Consider the following 25,317-nt stretch of genomic DNA (forward strand, 5'->3'; position numbering starts at 1 on the left):
TCGTGGCTAGTACAGTACAGTACCTCTACCATCACCAGTTGGTGAAAAGAAAGGATTATAGCTACCACTGTCATCTCTGATTTGTTCCCTGTTGGCAAATACCAAGCTTAAGTTTATTTATTTTTTTATTCTACAATGTGGGAAGTTTCCTTGACAAATATGCGGACAAGTGGCCAGAACACAGACTCGTCTAATTACGTATCCTTTAAGTTGGTGTCATGTGCATATCTGCTAGACATTAGAACCCCATACACCCAGCTGCTCTGGGAGGATTGGTTGCACTCACACCGTTATTTCACACACCATAGTTATTTAGCTGATGGCTGATGGATCAAATGTGGCCCTCAGAGATTCTCTATGGATTAAGGTTGTTAAAATCCATAGTTTTTACTCATTACATAATTTAATACTATACATTACTAATTAATTAACGTTTTCCACCAGCCCCTAGCCAAAATATCCCATACAATAACATCTGTCACTCTCTACATACAAAAAATCAATCACAGACATTTCAAATCTGAAAAGTGCAATATTACTACCAGTAGCACTACTACTACTACTTCTAATAATAATGAGAGATAAGAGTAATTATAACTTTTTATAAACATACTTAATGAAGGTCATTATTGTTTTATATGGCTTCATTATTCCATAGCGCTGTAAAATTGGGTAGACAGTACATAACAAGTACTATAACATAATAACTTGACTTACAGAAACAACAGGTGAGGAGGGACCTCCTCAAACGAGCTTACAATCTAGAGGGAACTGAGGTTATGTATAAACATGAATACCAAGAGGAGATTACCAGGCTTAAACCTCTGCCAACTGGGATGCATAGTAATATAATAAAATGCTAGGAAGACCCTGATCCATCTGAGTCAATGGTCTTCCGAAGAGCAACAAAAAAGGGGGGAGGGTAACTCAACAAACAGCCATTCATGTCTAAACCTTGGCAAAAAAATGAGTACACCCCTAAGTGGAAATGTCTAAATTGGGCCCAATTAGCCATTTCCCCTCCCCGATGTCATTTGACTCGTGAGTGTTACAAGGTCTCAGATGTGAATGGGGAGCAGGTGTGTTAAATTTGGTGCTTTCACTCTCATACTCTCTCATACTGATCACTGGAAGTTCAACATGGCACCTCATGGCAAAGAACTCTCTGTGGATCTGAAAGAATTGTTGCTCACAAAATATTGACACTTTGGGCCCAATTTGGAAATTTCCACTAAGGGGTGTACTCAATTTTGTTGCCAAGGCTTAGACATTAATGGCTGCGTGTTGAGTAATTGTTAAGGGAACAGCAAATTTATACTGTTATACAGGCTGTACACTCAGGGCCGGACTGGGACTGAAAAGCAGCCCTGGAAACATTTGGACACCAGCCCCATATAGTTTATCTCGCGGTCGAGCTCTTGTACCCACGCACACCCCTTATACATACCCGAGTCACACTATTTGCCATACAAATAACTATAAAACATTCTTTCTATCACATTATTTGTATTAAAATGCCAAAAAGCAAAAGTGTTAAAAGGCCCTAATAAATGAAATACATTAGACATAATGGGATCAAAACATTTACTACTGCGAACATTTTTAGATGAAAGAGTTCCATTTTATTCAGTGGAACAAAACAGTGATCACATTATTCTTCACAATATTTTATAAGAAACTTTTATTTCTTTATTAATTCAAGTAAACTATTTTTTCATATTTAATAAAAGCTATGATTGAGAAATTTTTTGTTTTATTTCCTTTTATTTGCCAACCTGCCCCCCAATTATGAACATCTGCCCCCAGGCTTGCCACTCTACCCTAGAAATGCCTTATACCCCCCTGTATGCCACTCTGCCTCCCTGATATGCCTTATACCCTCCTATATGCCACGCTGCCCCATGATATGCCTTTTAACCCTCTATATGCCACTATGCCCCATGATATGCCTTTTAACCCCCTATATGCCACTCTGCCCCCAGAAATGCCTTTTAACCCCTATATGCCACTCTGCCTCCAGAAATGCCTTATACCCCTATATGCCAGGGGCATATCATGGGACATAGAGGGATATAGGGGGTTAAAAGGCATATCATGGAACAGTGTGACATAAAGGGGGTATAAGGCAATTCTGGAGGCAGAGTGGCATATAGGGGGTTAAAAGGCATTACTAGAGGCAGAGTGGCATAAAGGGGGTTAAAAGCCATATCATGGGGCACTCTGCCTCCAAAAAAGCCACCCAATGGTCGCCGCCCCCTTTCAATCGTGCTCATTTTGAATGTTGGTATGTCGGCTGCCAGGCCCATGGACCGACCGGCCCACCGGGAAATTTCCCGGTATCCCGGTGGGCCAGTCCAGCCCTGTGTACACTCACTACTTTACATTGTAGCAGAGCGTCATTTCTCCAGTGTTGTCGCATGAAAAGATATAATAAAATATTTACAAAAATGTGAGGGGTGTACTCACTTTTGTGAGATACTGTATATGTGTGCAACTTCTACTCCAGAATTGGGACGTATAAAACAGAGATTGGGGCTGTAGCCCTACTGCGCATGTGCAGTATGCATTCTCTGGTGTGCCAGTCACCGTAGAATGAAATCAGCGTGATTTTTAGACCGCAGTCTGGCCAAGCTTTGCCTCTGTCTTTCCGGGACAGATTTAGAGATTTTAGGTGGGACAGCAGGATTGAATGGTAAAATCGTGACTGTCCCGCGCTAAGTTGGGAGGGATGAGTATGCGTAGGGAAGCAGAATAGGAGTTAGAAAGAGAATGAAAAATGTAAAAAGCAGACAAGCAAAATAAAAGAAAAAAGGAAAAGAAGGGATGTGTAAAAACAGATGTGGCCAAAGGAAGAATAGAATAAAGAGGGACATGATAGAACAAAAGGGGAAAAAGGCAAACATTAGAGAAAAAAAGACTGTAAATTCAGGAGATCCAGAGAAGGGGCCCTTCCTGTGTCATTGCTCCAGGGCCCAAGCCTCCCTGATGTGGCTCAGAGGCTCTGGTCTTTTACATTGTAGAATTGAATAAGCCTCCCCTGCATGTCGCTTTAACCCATCCCACCTGTCCAGCGCTGCCGGAATAACAGGAAAGAGCGGCGCAAGAAAGCTCTGCTTCCCCCTTAATAGGCTGGGTTTAGCGCTGCTGACGTCAGGGTGTCCCTGCATTAAGCATGCATCTGATAACACCATCACAGGATTAAAGCGATCCGAGAGCCGGAGAGGAGAAATTCCCCTGCAGTGCTCCGGTTTAGCAGGCACAAGCCGGCCATCGCTCTCTTCTCTCTGATCCCCGCTCAGTGCAGGCAGGAGTACTAGCCGAGTCCGCGTCGCTACAAGCCATCTGGACATAATACACCATGTCTGTTGCAGGGTTCAAAAAGCAGTTCCACAAAGCCACACAGGTAATGCCTGCTTCTGCTGTCTCCATTAACCCCATGAACACGGATCGTGCAGTATTAATGTTTTACAACATGATTTTATGATGATGAGGAGGAGAATATGCTGTGGGTTTCAGGGGCCGATCAGAAACCCCCCCCCCCATTAACCCTGCTTGCAGGATATGGCATCCCCTCCTGGCATTGTCAAGGTTAAAGCATCCTGTTGGTGATGTGCCCCCCCCAGGGTTGGCATTGCATGTCACATGACCTATACATTGTATACCCCTGTGTATTGGAAGGGATTTCCCTGGGGAGGGCATTGTTTAAATGCAGAGTTTCCCTAATACACAATTTAGTGCAAGCTGTCTATTGCCTGGGAAGCGACCTTATCCTCCTTTCACCTCCTTGTACTGTACCTAACCATAGACACCATCAATATCATTAGCGGCATCCCTTCCATGATTCATGCTTATTATTTTTAAGTAATGAACTTGCATGTTTTGGTGATCACATTGTACATCGCTATGGAATATGATGGTGCTATACAAAACAATAAATAATAATCACAATCTACTATGGTTAAAACACTTGCTTTCTAATCTGCGGTCTGTGTTATGATGTAATAAGAGATAACACCTGAAGCAATTATTTGTGTTTATCTGTGCTTTGCTGTCACCGAATGTAGTGTGTGTGTGCGCGTGGGGGGGGGTAAGTAGTAGTAAATAAACACCATAGGATAGGATTGAGGTAGTGTTGTTATGTTACAGATATGGCCATGTCTGCTGGAATCCAAATGATAAACCATGGCGACCGTACGACAGGAGCCTGATAAAAATAGAGATTAGTGGATCGGCATTGCACAGAGGGATTACTGTATGATGCAGAAGAGTGATCTCAGTGGCTTTTTCCAAGCAAATGGGAAATTTGAATTATAGATTGCAATATGCCTGCAATCCTTGCTTGCGTATAGGCTGTTCCCACAGAGGTGACCTCCTCGGCCTCTTCCTGCTTGCCAAGGCTCCATGCAGAGCTATCTGGTAACAACTGCATTATTTAAAGGGTTACTGGATTGGATAGCGTTATACTCCTATGCAGTGGTGGTGATGATGATGCAGTTTTTCTCCTATGTAGTCTTTTTACATTCTGACGGCAAGAAGTAAAAATCCAAGTGACCCGTTACCTAAAGCTCTGAGTCTATATTCCATTTAGTAAGGCCTCCTTTACCTAATAAAATGGTTCGTCTTGGTCCGGCCATAACCTTCAAGTGTATGTACTGTAAGAAGCGCTGTGTAAATTGTTGGAGCCTTATAAATAAGTTAATAATAATAAAAAAAAATCCCCACACATCCTTTTGGTGGTGACCTTTACCACCAATGACTTGTATTTTTTACATGTGGTAATTAAGCGGGAAAAAAGCCATCCCTATTGTGGGTGAGTCTTTGGAAGTCAGAAATAGAAAATCTGGATGTCTCCCTTGGTAACAAGGAGATATCGCAGAAATCGGCACATTCCACGGAATGTGTTAATGGGCCAAGTTAAATCAGGCGGAGAAATCTGTGTTAATGTAACATAATGTTGAATATGCTTTGAATTGTGTGTGTAGATATATGCATCTATATATATAATCTATTTGTTATTGTTACTGCAATCTTTGTTTGTACATATTATATGTTTCAATGATGTGTTAAATTACTTGCTTAAAAGAGGGAAATAGCTTAAAGGTCCCCAAGCTTGTTCAGCCTGTTCCAGTATGTAAAAGGTATGACATGCTTATTTTTGCATCCTGGAAAATACTCTTTGGTGCATTTGCTAAAAGATGCCACAAAGAGTACTATTTACTTAAATGTGACTGTGCATTACCAAATACAGTAGCTCAGTAAAAATGATCCAAATCTACAGATGTATTTGAAAACTATGGGACTAATGTGTGAAAACACCTCATTTTAGGTGAGTACCCTATAAGCTTTGGTCATCTTTATCCATCATGGCTGGACAGCAGAATCAACCCCTTGCCCCCTCCCAGTAACTCACATACGCACTGGCACACATATTTACACACACACTCACATTTACACAAACACACATATACATTTATGTTCACAAACAATTACACATGTACATGCTCACTCCCACAAACACATGCACATTCATGCTTACACACACCATTACATATATACTTTCACTCTAACATACATATATTCATACATACATACACACACACAGATACTCCCTTCCTTGCCCTGTCACTCACTCACACCTCACTCGCAGCTTTCTTTCTGAATGCTCGCCTCCTCACTTTTACTACCTTACATGACCCACTGCTTTCCTGCCACCTCTGGCTGGTCCAAAATTATTCATAAATGGCCACACTTTGTAAAGAACTTTTGGCAGCTCCTGTTGACATACGGTACTTGTGAAAATATGTATTTTATGTAAATTGAGACTGCTGTGTACTGATGTGCAGTAAAATGAGCATGTCATGTAGTATTTTTTAAAAAAATATGTACAATAATCTCTACATATTGGGTATTTTTGTTATCTGGAGGGGGAGCTGAATACATGCCCTCTAATATTTGCCCTATAATTTCCCCAAATATATAGTAATTCCAAACTGAAGACATTTAAATTAATGTATTTTGATCAACTCGGCTACTATAGTGACATAGAAAAATCATCCTTTTTAATATATTATTCCCACTATATGTTGGTATCAAATAAAATCACTATGAGGTGTAACTTGTGTGGGTACAGAAAAAAATGTAAAAGGGGAATCCTAGCTAACCTTATTGTAAAAACTAGGTTTTGGGGTACAAGGTAGCCTCAAAGTGGGGGTTAAGGCAAGATGCCACCAATTAATGTGATGGATGTCACACAATACAGAAACCAATCTCCCGCTAGAGCGCAGTTTCGTAAGTATTTGGCCCTATCAGTATACCTGGGAACTCTCTGGGTTTGACTCGGAGATTGCCAGGTGAGCGCTGCTTCTCTGGTTCTCCGGTTCAAGACCAAAATCCTCCGGGTCAAGGGAGCGGGGTCTTGACACGCCCTGCTCCTCGCCCACTTTTTATTTAAATGGGGGTGTTTCCCATTGCCGTCAGCAGGAACACCCATTAACTTTAGCGGGACCGCCCACCGATGTCAGCGGGACCACCCAATGATGTCAGCGGGACCACCCGCCAATGTCCGTGTGCAGTCCTGGCCGCATCCCACAGTGCCCAGAAGTTCCCAGGTATGACTATCAAACAACGGCCCTCTGGGCCAAATGACAGATGGCCATTCCGGGGCTGGGGGAAACCTTTAGAAGGGAGGAGGATATAGAAACCTGAAGACGGTGAGCAGTTTGTTATGTAAGTTCGTCTCAACATGAAAAACCATTCTGTTTATCGAGGGAAAATAGTCAAACAAACTGATTGAAAAGCCAAGCACACAAGCTGTAGGCGGTTTTGATCAATATATTTAATGATGCTTAATGCATCCACTTTAATTTACATTTTTTTCAACACCTGCGATACTTTTTCGCAGAAAAAAGCTTAACGTTTAAAATCAAGAGTAAAAAGAAAACTTCCCGACTATTGTCATGAGGATTCTTGCAGTAACGTTATTTTACCCTTTTCTTGCATTCACTATGCATAGCAGCCTAATATGTCCCTGCTTGGCAATATTGGTGATTGAATACTCTTCCCCTGGGAGTGAGGCCTTTGTGGTGATATAACCCAATAGATTACCTTGCTGCCGGAGGCCATCATAATAAATAGGCCTTCATGTGTCAAAGTCCCAAGATTTATTGTTTCCCGTGTGTCTGAGCTAAAAATTATGGACATTTGTGCGGCGATATCCCAAAGTCCAAAATAAACTGAATATTTAGGGTTTGTAGACACGGACAACACTTATCTTTCCTTTGAAATACCTACTCAACACAATTAGTGTGTTTTTTTTAATTATGATTTTTCTCTTTTTTTTTTTTAAATAAATAGATTTTATGGACCAAATTTCAATTATTTTTTTTGAGCTTTTTACAACTGGCAGCAAAAACCAAATAAACTGCTGACCGTATGGCATTAACTTGGTCCTCTAACCTCTGGTGGCCTTTCTCAATCTGTTTTTTTGGGGGGAGGGGGTTACCCATGTTGCACTGCATTAGTTGTCTGTATACAGAGGCATATTAAAATTGGTGCTGCCTTAGGCTTAACCCAGGGCAGTGCGGTCTGTCCCTTCCTCTGTGCAGCTGTCCTTTCTATTGACCGTCGTTATATAATGTCTTATGCTGGCGCACACTTTTAAAGGAAGTAGACCATGGAGGATTGTGCAGACTTGGTACGTCCCTCCATAGTGTTAATGGGCCAGTTGGGGAGTTTGGTGATCACTATTTTAGCCAACCCATTGAGTAGTGACGTTATAGGGAGCCTGTAGGGTGATCAGGCCCATTCTTCTGCAGCAGACAGGCTGCCACCTCCCAGGACCTGCCAGCCTAGGCCAGGTTACGCCACTGCATCTGTCAGCCAGTGGGACAAGCCCGCCGCAGGTTACGCGGAATGCAGCTATTCCCTTCTGTGTTGTGATAATCTGGTGGAATTGTGTAATGTGAATTTCCAGTCATTCCCTTTGTACTAACTAACCGTGACTGTTAACCTAAATTGTAACTTGAAACGCGGAATGACTTGATTTAAGTGAGGTATCTTTACAAAGTCAATACAATTACTTTAATTCACCAATTATTACTGTCTGTTAAATGAAATGTTGTATTCACACATAATGTAAAATTCAAATGCACCAGTTAAATTATATCTGCATGCAATAGCATATTAGAGGCAGACTTATTTTTCTTGGAAATTATGTTGATGTTGAATTTTTTTTTGTAGTTTATTTTTTGTATTTTTGCATATGAAAAATAAACGTGTGTGTTTAAAAAAAAAAAAAAAAAAAAAAAAAAATTCAACATCAACATAATTTCCAAGAAAAATAAGTCTGCCTCTAATATGCCATTGCATGCAGATATAATTTAACTGTGAATTGGTACAATTTGAATGTGCCCCGTGAGACCCAGGTTACATTTTATTATACTTCCAAATTAGTTATCCTGAAACCAAAAAAATAAATAAATCAGACTAGGACTTAAAAATACTCCAGCCATCATATGCACTTAAATGCACCTGATAGCTGTGCGGTCACTTTAATTTTTCATGGTGCCCCTTTGGCAAATACATGTTCATTCAGCAGAATCCCCGACATGTATTTGCCTCTTCCTTCGCACCTCGACTAGCTTGTGTTCTTGCTTATTTATAGTCCGCGCCACCAGTAGCTTGGTGAACACTAAATGGGAGCATTTCCTGACACTGTTTAGCTACTTCAAGCAGCCAATCAGTGCCAAATAATGTCAGAACATGGCGGAGTGGCAGGGCTACAAGAACTACTACATGTGATAAGTGCTTTTTTGTTTATTTTTTCTTCATTTTGGAAGAATGTATATTAAAGTACTTAAATATGTATTCTTATTTTGACAGGATGTCAGGGATTGTAAAGTGTCCCGTTTAAAATATTCTATTAAATGGGAACATTACCAAAAAAAAAAGAAAAAAAATACTTTGAAAAGACTCTTACCTAAACAGTTTACCTTGGCTATAGAAAATAATTATTGATTTATACATTGTAGTAGAAATGCAAGCAAATATATGCTTCAAGAGAAAAGGGTTTGTTAGATGCGTGTAATGTTAGAACAAAGCCAACAAGCACTGTGGGCTGCTCAGTTTTTACCTGCACTTCCACATATAGCCATCAGGCTTGTCTGTCTAACGTAACAAAAGGGGTTAGGAAGCATTTACACACTGAATGTATCCCTTTTGTGTTCCTTTCATTTTCTGTGCAATAACTCCTTGTAAAAATATGTCAGACAGGACCGCATGTTTTGTATTTAAAGTGAAACGCTCCTTTGTTACACTTATCAATGCATGTACTGCACGGCAATCCCCAAGTCACTTCCACCCGCAAGATACAAAATGCTCAAAAGACACAAAACACGCTCAAAAGACGAACTGACGTGCTGGCTCCATGTTGCTATGTGTCTGTTCTCGCGAATCGAGCATAAGTAAGCAGGGGAATGGTTGCGCCGCAGCTGTGTGCTTACTCGCGAGTGTCCTTAAAGAGGGGTATGCCTATATATTTGTAATCATTAACAACGGGCAGTTACCCCTCTCAATTTTTGAGGGTTCTACAAAACAGAGCAAATATTTGTGTCCCTTGGTTATCAATGAGTATGTAAATAAGTGGCATGACACAAAAAAATAAACGGCATGGGTTAGGAGGAGGTGTTTATCCACCAGGCAGTGTTTTTTTCCTCCGTAGATCTACTATTATCGTGTTACTGAAATTGCCGAAGACGGAGTTGCATGAGTGTTACTGTCACAATTTAGAAATAAGCTAATAGCTTGTAAAGTGTTGTACGAGCGCCTAACTGATTTGAACAATATTCCATTGTTCTTTTAATGGAATGTTTGTTAAAACATCCATTTACTATGCGTCAATGATAACATGTTCACAGCATTCTTTGCTTGGTTATTTTATATCAGGAGACTGCAAAAGGACTGCTCAAAACAATCAATACCCACTGTTAACGAGGGTATTTAATAGCACTTCAGGTGGTCTTTAATGCATCCTCATAAAATAGCAGCAGGTCTACCTCTGATAAATGTGTAGTAACGTTAATTTTCACATTGACAATACACTTGATGGATCAAACGTGTGATGTCCGGTATTTCTTTCATCCTTGGAATACAAACCGTTATGCAGCTGTTTTTAGTATCTTTTTTTATTTCTATTAAATACTTTTTAATGTTGTGTTTTACAGTAGCAAAAGGATGGCTTGCATATAGATCTAGCTATATTGACCTTTTATTAGATGACCCTTTGCTTTTTCACCCCTATTGGATGACCTCTGTGCTTGTCATTTTATTCGGTAGGATTTATGACTGTGAAATGTACTCGGTGCATTAGCTGCAGTGGCTTGCTCAAATTAGGTTTTCTCTCTAATAGCATCAACAGCTTGGTAGAGTTGTGTCAGATAAGCACAGTCCTCAATAGTGAAACTGGCCAGTTGAGGAGATCAGAAATCTCCCTTGTTACTGGCTTATTTAACAGCAGTGCAACAGGGAGCCTTATCACCCAACGCAACAATCTGGCCCCAGTTTTGCTGACATTCTAGGACTAAGCCAATATATGCTGCCGTGTACATACCTGGGCGCAGACCAGACTGCTGGCCCCCACGGGCAGTTTGTTAATGTCTGAGCATGGAATTTAGCCATGCCCTGAACACGTCTCACTCTGTTCTAAGATTGTTCTGCCCATCCTGCCTTCAGATTTCTGTAGAATTGTGTTTCTTTGCCCAAAAACTTACACGTTTGACTCATCTGTCCATAGATTATTGTTCCAGATCGCTTGAGGAGCATCCGGGTTTGGCAAATGCTAGACAAGCATCAATGTACTTTTTGGAGAGCAGTGTTTCCTACCTTGATACTCAACATGAACTCCATATCATTTCCTGTGTCTTTCTTATCTCTTCTGGATTATTACTGAACACTGGCTGATGTCTTGCAGATCAATGGATGTTATAGTGTGAAATCTTCTTTGAGGCTCCTCAAGAACTTTTGGCAGGATGAGGACTCACTACTAAAAATTCACCAAACCTTCTATATTTTGTCAGTAAGGCTCTGACAGTGGTTCTGTGGAGCCCCTCAGCCCTAGAGACCGCTATGTAATATCCTGCTATGTCTCAGATAGTTGTTGTTGTTCTTGTTGTGAACAAGTACATGGTGTGGCAAACAGTATCAACATCAGGAATCCTGAGGCCCAGTACAGGCTTAAAGCCCAATGACCATCTCATTGCACACTCCATTGCTTAACCCATTATCCCTGCCTTATGAGCCTAGGGTTAAAGCAAACATGCTCTAACGCCTACTCACTATACACTTGCACACATACAACCTTCCTCCTGCTCCTCCTATCAATCTCCCAGGTACAGCTAACCCTGGGCCCACTCCTGACACTCCCAAACCATATGCTGACCACACAAAAATGCTAAAACTGTAGGCTGACACCCACACATACATGCTTTGCTTACACCAAACAAAAATAACACACACATGCACTCATGCTAACAACATACACTTAAACACCATACAGTAGCAGACAAACACCCTATACTCACAAACACTAACACCTTACAGTAAAACAAACGCTAACACCATATACTCATGCCCAGGTATACTGACGCTATATACTATTACACTCACTGTAACACTACATCCTGATATACACACGCTAATGCCATACGATAACATACGCAACACCACATGCTCACACATGCTAACACCATACTTATACACGTGCACAATATCCAACAACATACACTCACTCTAACACTACTATACAATACACATACATACACAACACACACTATGCCCTCTCCTTACCTTGCTGTGTCACTGTCTCCTATAGTGGGGTCATGTAATGCATGTCACCCCAGTGGCCAAGCAGGGAGATGAGAGAGCATGGAGGCCATGCCCCCTTGCCCAGCCAGGCCTGGCAAGTGTGATTCCCCCCCCCCCACTTCAGAGCTCAACAAAACTTAGACAATAAGTTGATATTGTGGCTAGGACTAGCTCCTGAAGTATAACAAATTATGACACACTACTAGGATATGAATAACTAGAAAATTAAGAGAGGAAAAAAAATACAATAATAAAAAAATGTTAATAAATACACAAATATAAATCATAACCTTCTGGCAATAGGTGGACAAATAAACCCTGAAAACAAAAAACATGGATTCATAGTATCGAAGCCACATAAAACAGCTCTATTAAGGCTGAAAGGAACTATATATCATTTTTCCCTCAAGGAAGGAACCAGTTAGATGAACCAAGTTTTTCCCTACGGCTGCAATGGGGAGAAAATACAAAAACAGTGATATGATCTCCGTTCATGAATTTGTCCAAGGATATCCTTTTTTATCCCACATTTTGCCGTTGCATTTTTATGTGGGATCACAATAACTGGCAATAAATGTATCTCTTTGGGTCTGGAATGATGCTATTAGCTAACTTATGATGTCATTGCTGCACTTATTTTAAATTTTCTTTTGCATGTACGGTTCCTCTATTAAACACGTTTATAATGATTTTTGGGGGTTAATTTTGCTGCTATTTAAATTGTCCAAAGACAAAGTGGCCGTGCAAACACACTTTAACGTCACGCTAAATCTTCAGCTACTGAAGTTGTGGAAAATTGCAAGGATCTTCAATCGTCACGTTGCATTCCTTTGTAAATCCACGGTGTCTTGAAAAATATACGTGAGACACTTACAATTTATCTCTCTCCTGTGGGGAAAAAAGCTGTAGTTTGTATTTCTGCTTCATTTACTGTTGTGAATAGTGCTTTATTTGGTGGAACAATTTGTTCTTTACAGCTCTCAGTATGGACTGAAAAAAGTACTGTGGCGTTCCCAAAGCCTCTCGTTTCCCAGTGGCTACAAAGCGTTGTGTTAAAAGCTATAATAGAATATTAGCAGAAATAAGTTCATACGTTGAAGACGTGACATGCTGACAATGCTTGGACTAAATAAAGGATTTAGTGCTGAGGTCCACATAAGTGCTGGGAAAGATATGTTTGCCTTGTAGGTTCTCAGAGCCGGAATTAAGGTTGCCTGTAATAATGCATATTAAGGCAATTTGAAGGGGAAAAAAACATTCTGAAAATCCATGTATGATCATAAAAACATACATAGAATGTGGCGGCAGGACCATTGTGGGTCAAGTCTGCCAATTTTTCTTGATGTAAAGACTCAGACCTCATTCAGGCTTGGTCTTGTCTTAGATTTAGGATACCCTCATGCCTATTCCATGCATGTTTACATTCTCACCCAGTATAACCGCTTCTGTGGGGAAGCGCGTATTTACCAACCTCTTTGGAAAAATAAAAGGTTGATATTGAATAAATATCCAAACTAATAATTTTCATTAATTTCTAGAAACAAGGTCTTTAATGTTCTATAGAGGCAAACTGGGAAGCATATTGAATGGAAGAATAGGGTAATAGTAATAGAGATGCCCTCATAGTGAAGAGTCCCTAATAACCCTCTCACAGAGGAATGTTTGCTTAGAACTGTGACCTCCCCTTGTAAAACAATATATGATGTAATTCTGGAGATTGCATCATTCCACACACCAAAAAGGACAGCAATTGAGACATTATTGGGCCATATCTTCTATACACTGCATGCTTCAGCAATGTACGTCTTTTTATGAAATTCACCAAATTGTACACTTTTTTTTATAATGATTATATACAATTACATTTTATTGAGTGGTTTCTAGTGTCAATGCACACACCTTTAATCATAGTTATAAGTTTGTCCCAGAATATTGGGGACATTTGTGTGGGGAAAAAAGGAAATGTGTATAGAAAAAACAATTTTTCAAGAAATTAAAAAGAGCATTGGATATCTACCATTCAAACAGTCCGCTGAGTGTATAAACACAATACTTATGCTGGACCTTGAAATGTTTTCTTTTGTAAGTTTAATAAAAGGAAACTGAAGCTTCTATCGTACACTATCCATCAAGATGAATGCCGGAGAATTTAAGTAGTACACAATGGCCCCTAGGCTCAAAGCTATGAGCGATTGGAAGTGACATAATAATAGCATTCCAGGGAATTCAGAGCTACACAGTTCTGCGATAAGGATGTGTGCAAATTATGCAGTAATGGGAGCTATCAACAAGACATTTTATTTTAAGTGTAAAGCATTTTTATGCCTACTTTACCAGTAGTTGGGCAGTGGGCGCCATGTTCTAAATATTTTGGATTTCATAATGCTGATCTTTTCCCTGCACCCTGCATTTTGGAGCCATGGTCTAATGTATGTGTAATTTATATGCTTCCTTTTGACCCATGAAAACACTGGGCAGCAGGGTATGACATCATACACTGCTTATTTACATCACCTAGACTTTTAGAGGGCAGAAGGCACAGAGGCACACTTTTCCTTGCTTCCACAGTAGACAAAAAAAGTGAAAATGTCACAAGCCACGCAGAGTAGCCAAGCCTCCTGGATGTACTAGATCAGGGCTTGACAAATTTGTTGTGAATCTAGGCGCCAGCTAAAAAAGTTAGGAGCCAGGATTTTTTTTTAAACTAACAGTTGGTTAGGAGTGATCTGATCATCATCAGCCCACTTACTAAACTCACAGAGTTTGACCTGGAAGCACCCTGGACTTTCAGGTCAGTGATGTTTTTTGTTGTTTTTTTTTATTATTATTATTTTTGATATATATATATATATATATTTTTTTTTTAACGCTTTCAATGCTGATGTTCCATTGGAGCACAGCATTGACTGATATTTAGTCCCCACAAGCTTCTGGGGACAAATGTTAACCCCTGCAATGCCACAAATGTGTTATACACAATTGTGGAATTGAAGGGGTTAACGCTGCACTGTCGCTCTTATGGAGCGATCAGGCAGCAGGGGATGTTGGTGAACCCCCTTTTCTGAAGCTGCCTGTGGCAGCTGAAAACGCTATTGCAGGTTTTCCTGCAATCGCAGTTTCAGCCTACAGGATCACTCCGTGGGAGAGATCTCAGGCTCGGGGGCGGGCTCTGAGTGGCTGTGCTGTCTGCCCAGACTCCTGGGCAGACAGCAGCAGCAGCAGCGCCCTCGCGTGTAAGATGTAAGAGGCTGACAAACCTAGGCGCCAAAATTCTGAGTCGCCATGGCGACCTGGCGCCTGGGCTTTGTCCAGCCCTGTACTAGATGCTGTTGGTACATTAGTTATATAATCGGTAAGGGAGTGAGGTTTTGGGACACTCAATACCTTATAGTTTCCTGTTGCCTTTGTTCCATACATCTTCATGCTCTTGGATATGACCAGAAAATTTTAGGTTTAAACACATTATGGTACAAATAAAATATATAAGGATATTTATTTATGTGTGTGTTATTTAATGTGTTACTACCAATGGCCATTGTTTACACATCTAGTTACGACATAGCATGGTATATTAAATCTAAGATGAGATTACGGGATCATTTAAGGTCTGAGTATTTGGTAAACTAGGTGCTCTGAATGGTCATCAAATTCTGTGTATAAATTATGGCTACAAATTAAATTGGTATTTTTTTCTGCTATAGCTAAAGGGATTATAGCCTTCAAAGTACTCCCATATATTAGTATTTATAGTTATCTGTAGCCTTTACATTTTAGACATTTGCTTTGTTTTTAAATGTATTTTATTATTTATGTGTGTTTTTCAGAACTCCCTTGTGGCTTTGCTCTAGTCCTATTTGGATTTATGATCCATCTTTATGTCATAACAAAATCAAAATATTAACAGCTTATATATTCAAGAAATCATTTGAGACGCATTTCTTTCCCTTTTGGATGCTACCAATGTCATGAAAAATTTAGTGCCAGGAGTAAAGAATGCCGCTGAGAGTGGAAAAGAAGTGCATAAAATTTAATTCAGAAACTCCTATTAGAAACGTGTAATAAATTGTAGAGACCAATTAAAAAGCAGTTTATAATTGGTCTCTACAATTTATTACATGTTTCTAAAAGGAGTTTTCGTTTCTGAATATTCTGTATAGCAGATTTGTTTATAGAGCAATAGTTGGCTCTGTCTCTTTAAATAGTGTCACCATGACAACTGAGATCATGTTCTGGGAATTGCTATGGTGATGTTTGCAAATGCTGTGTAGGGCATATTCTCAAGTCGTAGGCATTCAATACAAAAAAAATAATTTCTGATTATGTATACCGATCCTTAACCCCCTCTGTTATTTAGTGTACACATGTATTGTTGTTCATAATATTATATTGTATTTTAGAATTTTTGGGAATGTCTGAAATATCCTTTTATATTTCTGCACTTTCAAGTGTGTTTAGCTAAATGCTGTACCCAGTGGAGGGTTCCTACCGTGTCTACATTCACAGAATGCAGGGGCATTAATGTTAAGATATTCCCTAAAATATTATGAAAAATGCTAAATTTCACATAAATAAATATGTATGGTGCTTGAGCTTCAGTTAAATTTGCACATGGACCGAAAACAATTGTGACATGCTTTTGGCCCGTTTGTCTTTGGACAACAAATTTCACTTCCTGCCCGTTTGGGTCGGACAAAATTCACCATGCTCGCTCTCACTCATTCTTTCACACTCTCAATCAATGTCTACCTACCTTCTCCATGCCTTTGCTTCACCTTCTCCCTTGGTCTGTTTCTTGTTCTTAGTTTCTACTGTCTTCTCCGGCGGTCGCAGCTTGTCCCAGCTCATGCCGTACTTCCGCAGCAAGGGGGATCCTTGGCGCACACCACAGGGTCACACTCCACCCCATTCCTCTAATCGGGGGAGAGGGTGTGCACCGAGGCTCCCCCCTGCCAAAGGACTACTACACCGGGATAATGCTGTGGAGAGCCGGGACTAGCGGATGCCAGAGAAGACAGAAGAAACGTAGAGCAATGTAAAAAGAGAAAATGTAGAGCAAAAGAGATTGGAGACACAGAGAGGGTAGGGAGACGTTGACAGACAGCGTGAGAGTGAAAATAACAGAGCTCTCTGCTTCATGTTTGTTTTTGTTTGGGCTCCTTCTTGTTTTTGGACATTTGTACTAAGTGGTGCGCAAGTCTAAACTGTACTTTTACATTTGTACCAGGATACAAATTTTACTATATAGCCTCAAATGTATAGGAATGACTAATAGGTTACCCTTAGGTGAAAGCTAATGAACTTGGTTGTGAGTGTAACAGTACTTACGACATATTAAAATATATGCACTGTGGAGATTCTAACAAATTACATTATGTTAAGAATTAGAAATCGCAATAAAATAAATGAAGCAAGGTAAAGATAAATTCAGAATAAATTAATAGAGCTAAATGTCTGGAATGTCTTCTCTCCTCGCAGTGTGATTCCCTTCGTTCATGTTAGCGCACCTTTTATTCTCGTAAAATGTACATTAAAATCCAGTATCTGGAATGGCAAAGGTGTAGACAGCTTAGTCACACGCTTATTACAAATGGTGAAAATTGTACATTGATAAAGTCGGAAGCACGTAAAAACCTTGACAGGTTCAACAGTCAAAGCAACTCCTGTATAGAATGAAAATGGAGAGTCAGAGGAACTTACCCTTCGCAATGTAACCACAAATCATGTGAATGTTAAAGGTAGTCTACCTTTATTGAGGCACAAAGTTCACATGGCAAACAAGATGCTCTTCCTCTGGTAGCTTGACATTTTTCACACATCCTTGTTAGCAGTTGACACATGATTTGTGTTTGAATCACTAAGGCCGAGTGCCTCTTGACTCTATTAACGTTCTATGCAATTTAGAAAACTGGAGATCCATCCATTGTTCAGCTGAGTACCATCATTTCAGGGGGTGAGTTGGAAAGTCGTTTAAGTCCTGCAGCTCTCCCATCCTTCCAAACTAGAGTGGCTGCTATGACTTTAAGTATTGCTAGGTATTGTCACTGCCGCACATAAAGTGTCGGACCGGCCAGATGAGCAGCGCAAAACATGAGATGTCCGCAAATGTCTGGTAGATAAATGGAATGGAAAAGTAAGTGCTAGACTTATACTCAACAAAAGCCTATTTTTTCTTACAGTTTTAATTGAGGCATTAGGACAATCCTTGACATAGACTTAATTAAAAAAAAAATTAAAAAAGTCCTACTGGTCTTATAAGTACACACTGATGTGAATCCTTTGTAGTGCCCCATGGTCACAAGAATTCTATTAACTCAAATTAGTTTTTGGTTATTACTAAACAGCTCCTGGTTTGCTACAGAAGCAAATCTTCCTTTTAACAAGGCAACAGATGAACTGCCAACATTCTTTATCAGACATTACTGCTAAATATGCAGCCGTGTGTTCAATGATTTCATCTGTATCATACTTAGGTTTTTTTTTAACCTTTTTTTTAACCAGTTACGTTCTGTGTACTAAGCTGACACGTTGTTTAAGGCATGTAAACAGATATTGCATCAAAATGGTTCAATAATTAGCAAAATAAGATCAGTTGAACATCTAAATTTAAAAAACCTATGATTCACCATGGTTTGTGGAATCAGTAGATGGGATGACACTTGGCTAGTTTAGATATCAGTTCTCTGACCCTATACATGCCTACCTCATGACTTTACTCTAATCATCTTGGCCACTCACTCAAAGGCTTTGAGATTCCATTATATGGTGGGACAAGTTGAATAGATTAGCCACATACCTTTAAAGTTTTTTTTTTTCTTTCATCACAATGATTAATGAAGAAGAAAAAAGTCCTTGTTTCACTGATAAATGTCAGTCATTGCTTTACTGGCAGCAACTGCCTCCTTCTTCTGACCAGCAGCATTGCCAGGTATACAGTGCATGTGTGCTTGGTGCATGCGCCTAGTCATTGCACACATGTGTAGAACACGGGTAGGCTGGAAGTACTGTTGGATTTCACATAAATGAGCAACAAAAGTATTTAAAAGCTAAATGTAATGCCACAACCCACTGGACCATATCTTAATTATCTTTAACCAGATTTACATCATGATTTGATGTGTCTTTTGGCAGGATGATGCCTTTAGCTTTCTTTATAATGATGTTGGTTATAAAAAATGTATTTGTTATTGTCACATTTTATGGGCCATTTTACATCTTCAAAGTGTTGTCCCAAGCCTAGGTGATATATAGTAAATAGTAATCACATGTTGTTCATTCCTAATGTTTGGAAGTTTTTCAACATCCTTGTTCAAGCAGTATATATTTCTGAGATTCTCATCCCCACCCCACCTCTGTGTAATCAGTTTTATTCACTTTAATCACCATTGCTGTTTTTTTCAACCATATTTACTCCCTTTGATGTGGAAGTATTGAGTGGAACATGTTGCAGCTTCTGTAACTCACAGATTGGCTACTGGGAACAGAGCCATGTGAATCCCTGCAGTTGGTTCAGGATCCCATGTTACATAGAATATTACACATTGACAGTTGGTTTGGGATGCCGTGTTATATAGAATGTTACACATTGGCAACCAAGCACATTGACTGGGTCAAAATTCATGCCTGTAGGCAGCATTCAGCTGATGGCGAAGGCGGCTGCTTGCTTCCATGATAACAGTGCCAGCATGCAAGCAAGCAAGCAAATCTATTGTGATCTCAGCTGGCATCCATGCTGGTAAAAAGTCTGATCTCTGCTAGCATTCAGGGATCAGGGATCATGTGAACGCAGGAGCCCCCCTAAACCCATTCTACCAAATTTTAAACAAAAATGCAAATCAATAAAAACACAAACACACTTTAATTCATTAAAATGAATATTTAAAACAAAAAATGTCCGAGATTTTGTTGACTTCGGCTGCCATCACTCTCAGCAGGAGTTGTAATTCTAAAAAGTGGGTGCTGTGAAGGGGGGTTGGCATACTTGTATTTTCTGCTTAGAGTTTGTGTCTTTTAGCACAATTATGGAATTTAACCCTTTGATGTATGTGACCAACCCGAGCTATTTTAGGGTTTATTCACTAAATGGAGGGTTGGTAGGAGAGTTTCCAAGAGAGTAATAATTTGAACTCCCCCACTTCACTATTCTTTATGAAGGGCCAACACAGTAGGGTTTCTTCAGTATGAATGGCTGAACCGGACCCATATTATGCATAATTCAATGGGTAAAGAGAACTTGGAGGGATGTCACTGATTTAACAGATTATACAGGACCAGCCAAGCACTTCCTATAGCAGAAGTGCTTTGGGGATGGAACTTGATAGCACAGTGCATAGTGCAGTCAATGAGTTGATGGCACATCTCGCACACGTATTCTTCTGCTTGCTCCCACTGTGAAGAAACCTCTTGGATAAATTTAGTTAGGGGTGGGGCCTTTTCACAAAATCCTTCCATTTGAATTACTTTTATTAAATCATAAAATCCCCAGCACTCAAAAGAGTGTATTCAACAAAGGGAGCATTACCAGGCAAGTTCCATTAGTAAATAGACCATAAAGGGTTAAATCTAACATTTGAGTCCCTCCTGATTAATTTTGTAAACTGTGTTTTTGTTTTAACAATGACTTGCTGATGTATTATATTTTATTGAGCTTAGTACCTTCAAAAACCAGTTATAATACCGCTAAGCGCTTACAGATGTAGCACAGTTTGACTTGTGGGCTATGGCAAATCCGCAATATGTAGAGAGAAAGGAATCATCTGTGCAAGTAAGCAGATAAACTCAAAGTTCAGCAATTTACTGCTTATCTGGGAAATGATATTAAAAGGGGAACTCCTACTATAATTTTATATAATGTTTCTAATAAAGAATAAATAGTGATCAGGAAAGCTCCAGAAGAACACTGCCATGCGACGTGCAACATAGTCACGTTAATACGTGACTTTGTGTATGGTTTGTCTGACATTCGCTCAGGCTAGTATCCACCTTTCAAGACTGCAGTTTGACTCTAAAAGGCAGTGCTCAGTCCTAGTGAACAATGGGCTTACAACCTGTCACATATTTCTAGGTACCTTACTTACAAAACACAATGGAAGTTACCTTTAAGGAACTGTTAGCATTACTTTAATATGCATCCTTTACCCGATCAGCTAAGAAGCTGCAGCACCAGAGCTGTAGTATTCTGCGTTTCCCGAGTACTCTCTCCTGTCACTTTATATATTTAGTATATTAACACACTGCTCGTATAGGTAAGCTGTTGCTTAGAATAACAAGTAGGAATGTATTGATCCTTACTGTCACTCACTGGCTCAGCATGCTTTCTTTGGCAAGCAGGAGCCCCCCCCCCAAAACACCCACCCAAGAGCAGGGGCACACAAACTTAGTCCTTGATTGTAGTTTTTGGATATTCCAGCTTGAGCACAGATATCTCAATTAAAATAAGTTTAAACTATTTGTCTTCAGGCAAGGATACATACAACGACCTGTCTACAGCCCTTGAGGATTGGAGTTGAGCACCCCTACCCTTGATCAATAGCTCAATAACCACTTTAGATAATTCATCCAAATTGGCGATGCTGTCAATGGAATGACGTGCAATTCTTCAAGCGAAATGGCTATATTACATGTAAATTAATATTACAACGTGGCTTTATAACATTGTAATCATTTAGGACAATGAATGGACAAATGCCGAACAGCGACTTCACAGTTGTTCTAAATAGAATGTCATGGACAGTAATTCTTTAGAACTTCTCTCTGTTTCCATGGCTCCTGCAGCCACTGTATATTTCATAAGAGAATCCTAAAATATTAAAAGTAACTGTGTGTTACTAAGGAGCCTCTATGATCTGCTACCCGTACTCTGATTCTCTGACCTAATTCCTGTTGGCTGGGCTGTTTTCAGTCTGGAGGGGATAAACCAGTGATAATTAAAATCTCTAAATAACCTTGGACACCGAACCCATGCTGGAGGCTGCATGCTATGCATTAAAGGCATTTTTGGCCCGAGAGGAACTCGAGCATCATCTGCTTCAAACAAAAATCTGCTGTTCAATTTTACCAAATTTTTATATTCTAAATTCCCCAAGACCATACGGGTGTTTTTTTTTGTTTGTTTTAGAATATTTTTTGCCTATGGTAAGTAACATGCCATCTACCCCCAGTTAACAATTTTATTTCAACTACCTCGGTAGAACGGCATGGCTAAATAATACAAGCTTCATGCTGAATGTGATGCATAGTAAAACCTGTATTCATTATGAATAAAATATCGCCTTATGCCCCAAGAGAGCTTTCCTCTATGATGAGTGATGGGCATATTATAATACACTTACCACTTTTTAAAATGCATTGTAATATAAGCAATTTAATATAACTGGTATCAGATATTAGTGTTACCGATGAACACCAATGTAATTGCTCTTTAAATATTTTACGTTTATTTATGGTAGTGATACACACACTTTGTGTTACTGTCCCTTTAAATGAGAATACAGCAAGCCCCTTTTCACACCAACGACAGATGGTCACGGTGAATTTTACATTTCTCCTTTCCTTTGCATGTATTAAACCTGCTGATCTTGCTGCGGTAAGATGAAGCGACGGCGAGCGGCATCCTGATCTTTTGATGTACGGTGTTTACTTGCTGACCTAGCTCATCCTCGTTTTTAGTAAAATGAATTGAATATTTATCCAGCAGACCATGCTACTTTTGGATTACTAAGCAAAGATGTATGACTCCTTAATGTTTGGGTCTCAGGAGGTCTGTTCAGTTACAAATAAAATATTTGATTTGGGATTGATTTCTGTTTGTCTAATTCTAATTTTAAACATCTGCTTCAGTTCTCCCCAGTTCTGTATAATGGAGATTGAATTTAGAAGCTTAACTCAAGGATTTTTCAACACATTCTAGTTATTGAACATTTGCCCCAAGTTTAGCTGTCGATGTGACATTGCTGGTATATTAACCCGACTCGAATACAGTGAAAATCCATGCCTAACATCTCTTCTTGGATTGATCACCTTGGAGTGAATACACCATCTCTTAATCCAATAGTTCTCTTTTTTTTTTTATTAACAAACATTTCCTGACATCGAAACTGTAAACATATTTCCCATTTCGAAATACGAAACGTCCAATATTTTTTCTCAACAGATTGCATAAACAGACTTGCCAACATGTTTTTGTCTCTAAAGACATGACCGTCTCAAAGCAAATGACAACTTAACAATTTTGTTATCTCATTTTCAATATTCTTTAAAGATATATTTTGGGGGTATCTTACCTGTTTGATTTGATGCTAAGCATGATCCTTATAATTTTTCTGTTTCTTTTGGTGTGGGGGGGCACATTTCCATTGACATTCTACGAATAATTTTCCTAATGAATTTGGTTGCCATGGGACCTGCTGATGTTGGTAACATGCTTGTTTAGGAACACTTATCACTGCTGAAAATGTCTACTACCAGATAGTCTGAAAATGCAGCTGAGGAATAAAGTACACGGCATTCCTTTTTTTGTTGTTTCATACCTTTCGGGCTACATATATTCTCATCCACAACAGATCAATTGAATTCCACCATGAAGTTAAGTCACTAAGCAAATTTTGTTTTGTCTATGTACTACCTTCCACATTTTTCAACAGCAAAACCATTAATCACTTATCTTCAGGGATGTGGACATTTTAAAAAATCTAGTAAAATGGTAGCCCAGTCTACTTTTTCCTCATGACAAGCTATTTTTCCTGAAAATAATTTTAAATAAGGTCTATGTATTAAATAAATTGATTAAATAAGGCATATGTATTAACAACTAAATAATGTTATATTAAATACACCATGTCAGCAGCTATCAACCAGCATAACAGCCCTCCTCACACAGAGCCTGTCATCCTGGAGACTTCACCTCATGAGTTTCTCCTCACATCCACGAAAATGCGGAAGTTCTGCTCCCCGGACTACTTCCTCCTCCAAGCTCTGGTGCACGCGGCCGGAAACAATAAGGGCTGCGGGAGGGCTTGGACATCGCACCAGATATGAAATTACATAATGTCCGGCGCAGCCACAATACAGCGTGGGGGAAGAAGCTTCAGTGGAGACCTGCTACTAATGGGAGGATATCCGTAGGGCTGCATCTAACGATTATTTTCAGAATCGATTAGTTGGCCGATTTGTTTTTTTTTTTCAAATAATCGGATAAAAAAACAACATGAACAATTTTTGTGTACTACAAACTGGGTGTTAAAACATCGGAATAAAAAACACAACATTTTTATTTCTATCACAATCATTTCTCTAATCGCCTTCTTATTTTGCTGATATTTGCAATATTTTAAAGGTACAAGAACCCAGACACAATATTTCTCAAACTAGGTTTTAATTCCTAAAAAAGTTTTACTAGTAAATGTTTATTCACATGTAAACATTTTTTTTTGGATTGAGAAAAATGCATTTCTTGTTTTCATTTCCTTTTTTTGGTCAGTCTGCCCCCTGAAATGCCACTCTGTCCCCCTGATATGCCTTATACCTCCCTCATATGCCACTCTGCCCCCCCCACATATATGCCACTCTGCCCCACCAGACTTACCGATGCATCCCAAGACTTGCCCCGTGCTCTAGACTCCCTGGTGTCTAGTGGGGGCAGCTGGTGGACGATGCTACTTCCGCCGGGATTCAGTGACATAGCACTGGAATGTCACGCCGGCGCTCCGTCATACAAGCCTCGGCGGAAGTGCTGGGCAGCAGTGGAGGTTGTCTGCGTGCATTGCACAGACATTCACCAGCTGCCAGAGAGGAGATCCAAGTCTGCTGCAGTGCTCCGGGAGACCTGGAGCCCAGATCCTGCTGCTTGCGCGCAGCAGGGCTAAATAGAAAAAAATAAACCTGCTCGGCGCCCGGAACTGCATGTCTCGGGCGTCAGGCGATATGAATTGCGCATCCCTGTATCTGCTTAGAAAAGGTAGGGACATTTTTACATGAATATCGCAGGTCCCCTTCCTTTGATAGCAGGTGCTAATTACCAACCCCATACCATGCCAGCGGAGGATAGTAAGGCCTGCCCTTGATCATTTTAATTTGAAGGTGTAACAATATCTTAAGTGGTATCCATTCCACAGTGCGGGATAAGAGACATTGCGTCTGAGGCAGATATATCCTGGCTTACTCACTCTACCATCACTACAAAAACCATCACTACAAATAGTCACTAGTGGTTCTGAACCCTTAGGTCCATCCTCTGGCCCCGAATGCAGCTTTTTCTGCATTCCCTACTCTTTGATAAAGATTACTTTTTCTTTTGCTTGGTTTTTTTTGTATAGATCACTGTGGATCACCCTCCCCTTAAATATGCTTGAAGAAGAGGTGTTGACAGTCTTAATCTTATCCAGAGTTCAGGATATAGGATTATCTAAGTCTATGTAATTAACTAATTAACTTTGTTAAAGTAATATTAGTCAGCACTGTTTT

General features: G+C 39.8%; 1 protein-coding gene across 1 annotated transcript in view; it reads left to right on the top strand.

The window, feature by feature from the left end:
* Positions 1-3,151: 3,151 nt before the first annotated feature.
* Positions 3,152-25,317, top strand: part of SH3GL2 (SH3 domain containing GRB2 like 2, endophilin A1) — an 80,942-nt gene continuing 58,776 nt past the window's right edge. Inside the window, exon 1 of the mRNA XM_053465897.1 lies at positions 3,152-3,403. Coding sequence (XP_053321872.1) covers positions 3,359-3,403 — 45 coding nt within the window. The 5' untranslated portion in view covers positions 3,152-3,358. The remainder of the gene's footprint in view (positions 3,404-25,317) is intronic.

The sequence above is a fragment of the Spea bombifrons genome, chromosome 1 (genome assembly GCF_027358695.1).
Source record: "Spea bombifrons isolate aSpeBom1 chromosome 1, aSpeBom1.2.pri, whole genome shotgun sequence".
In the NCBI taxonomy this organism is placed as follows: Eukaryota; Metazoa; Chordata; class Amphibia; order Anura; family Pelobatidae; genus Spea; species Spea bombifrons.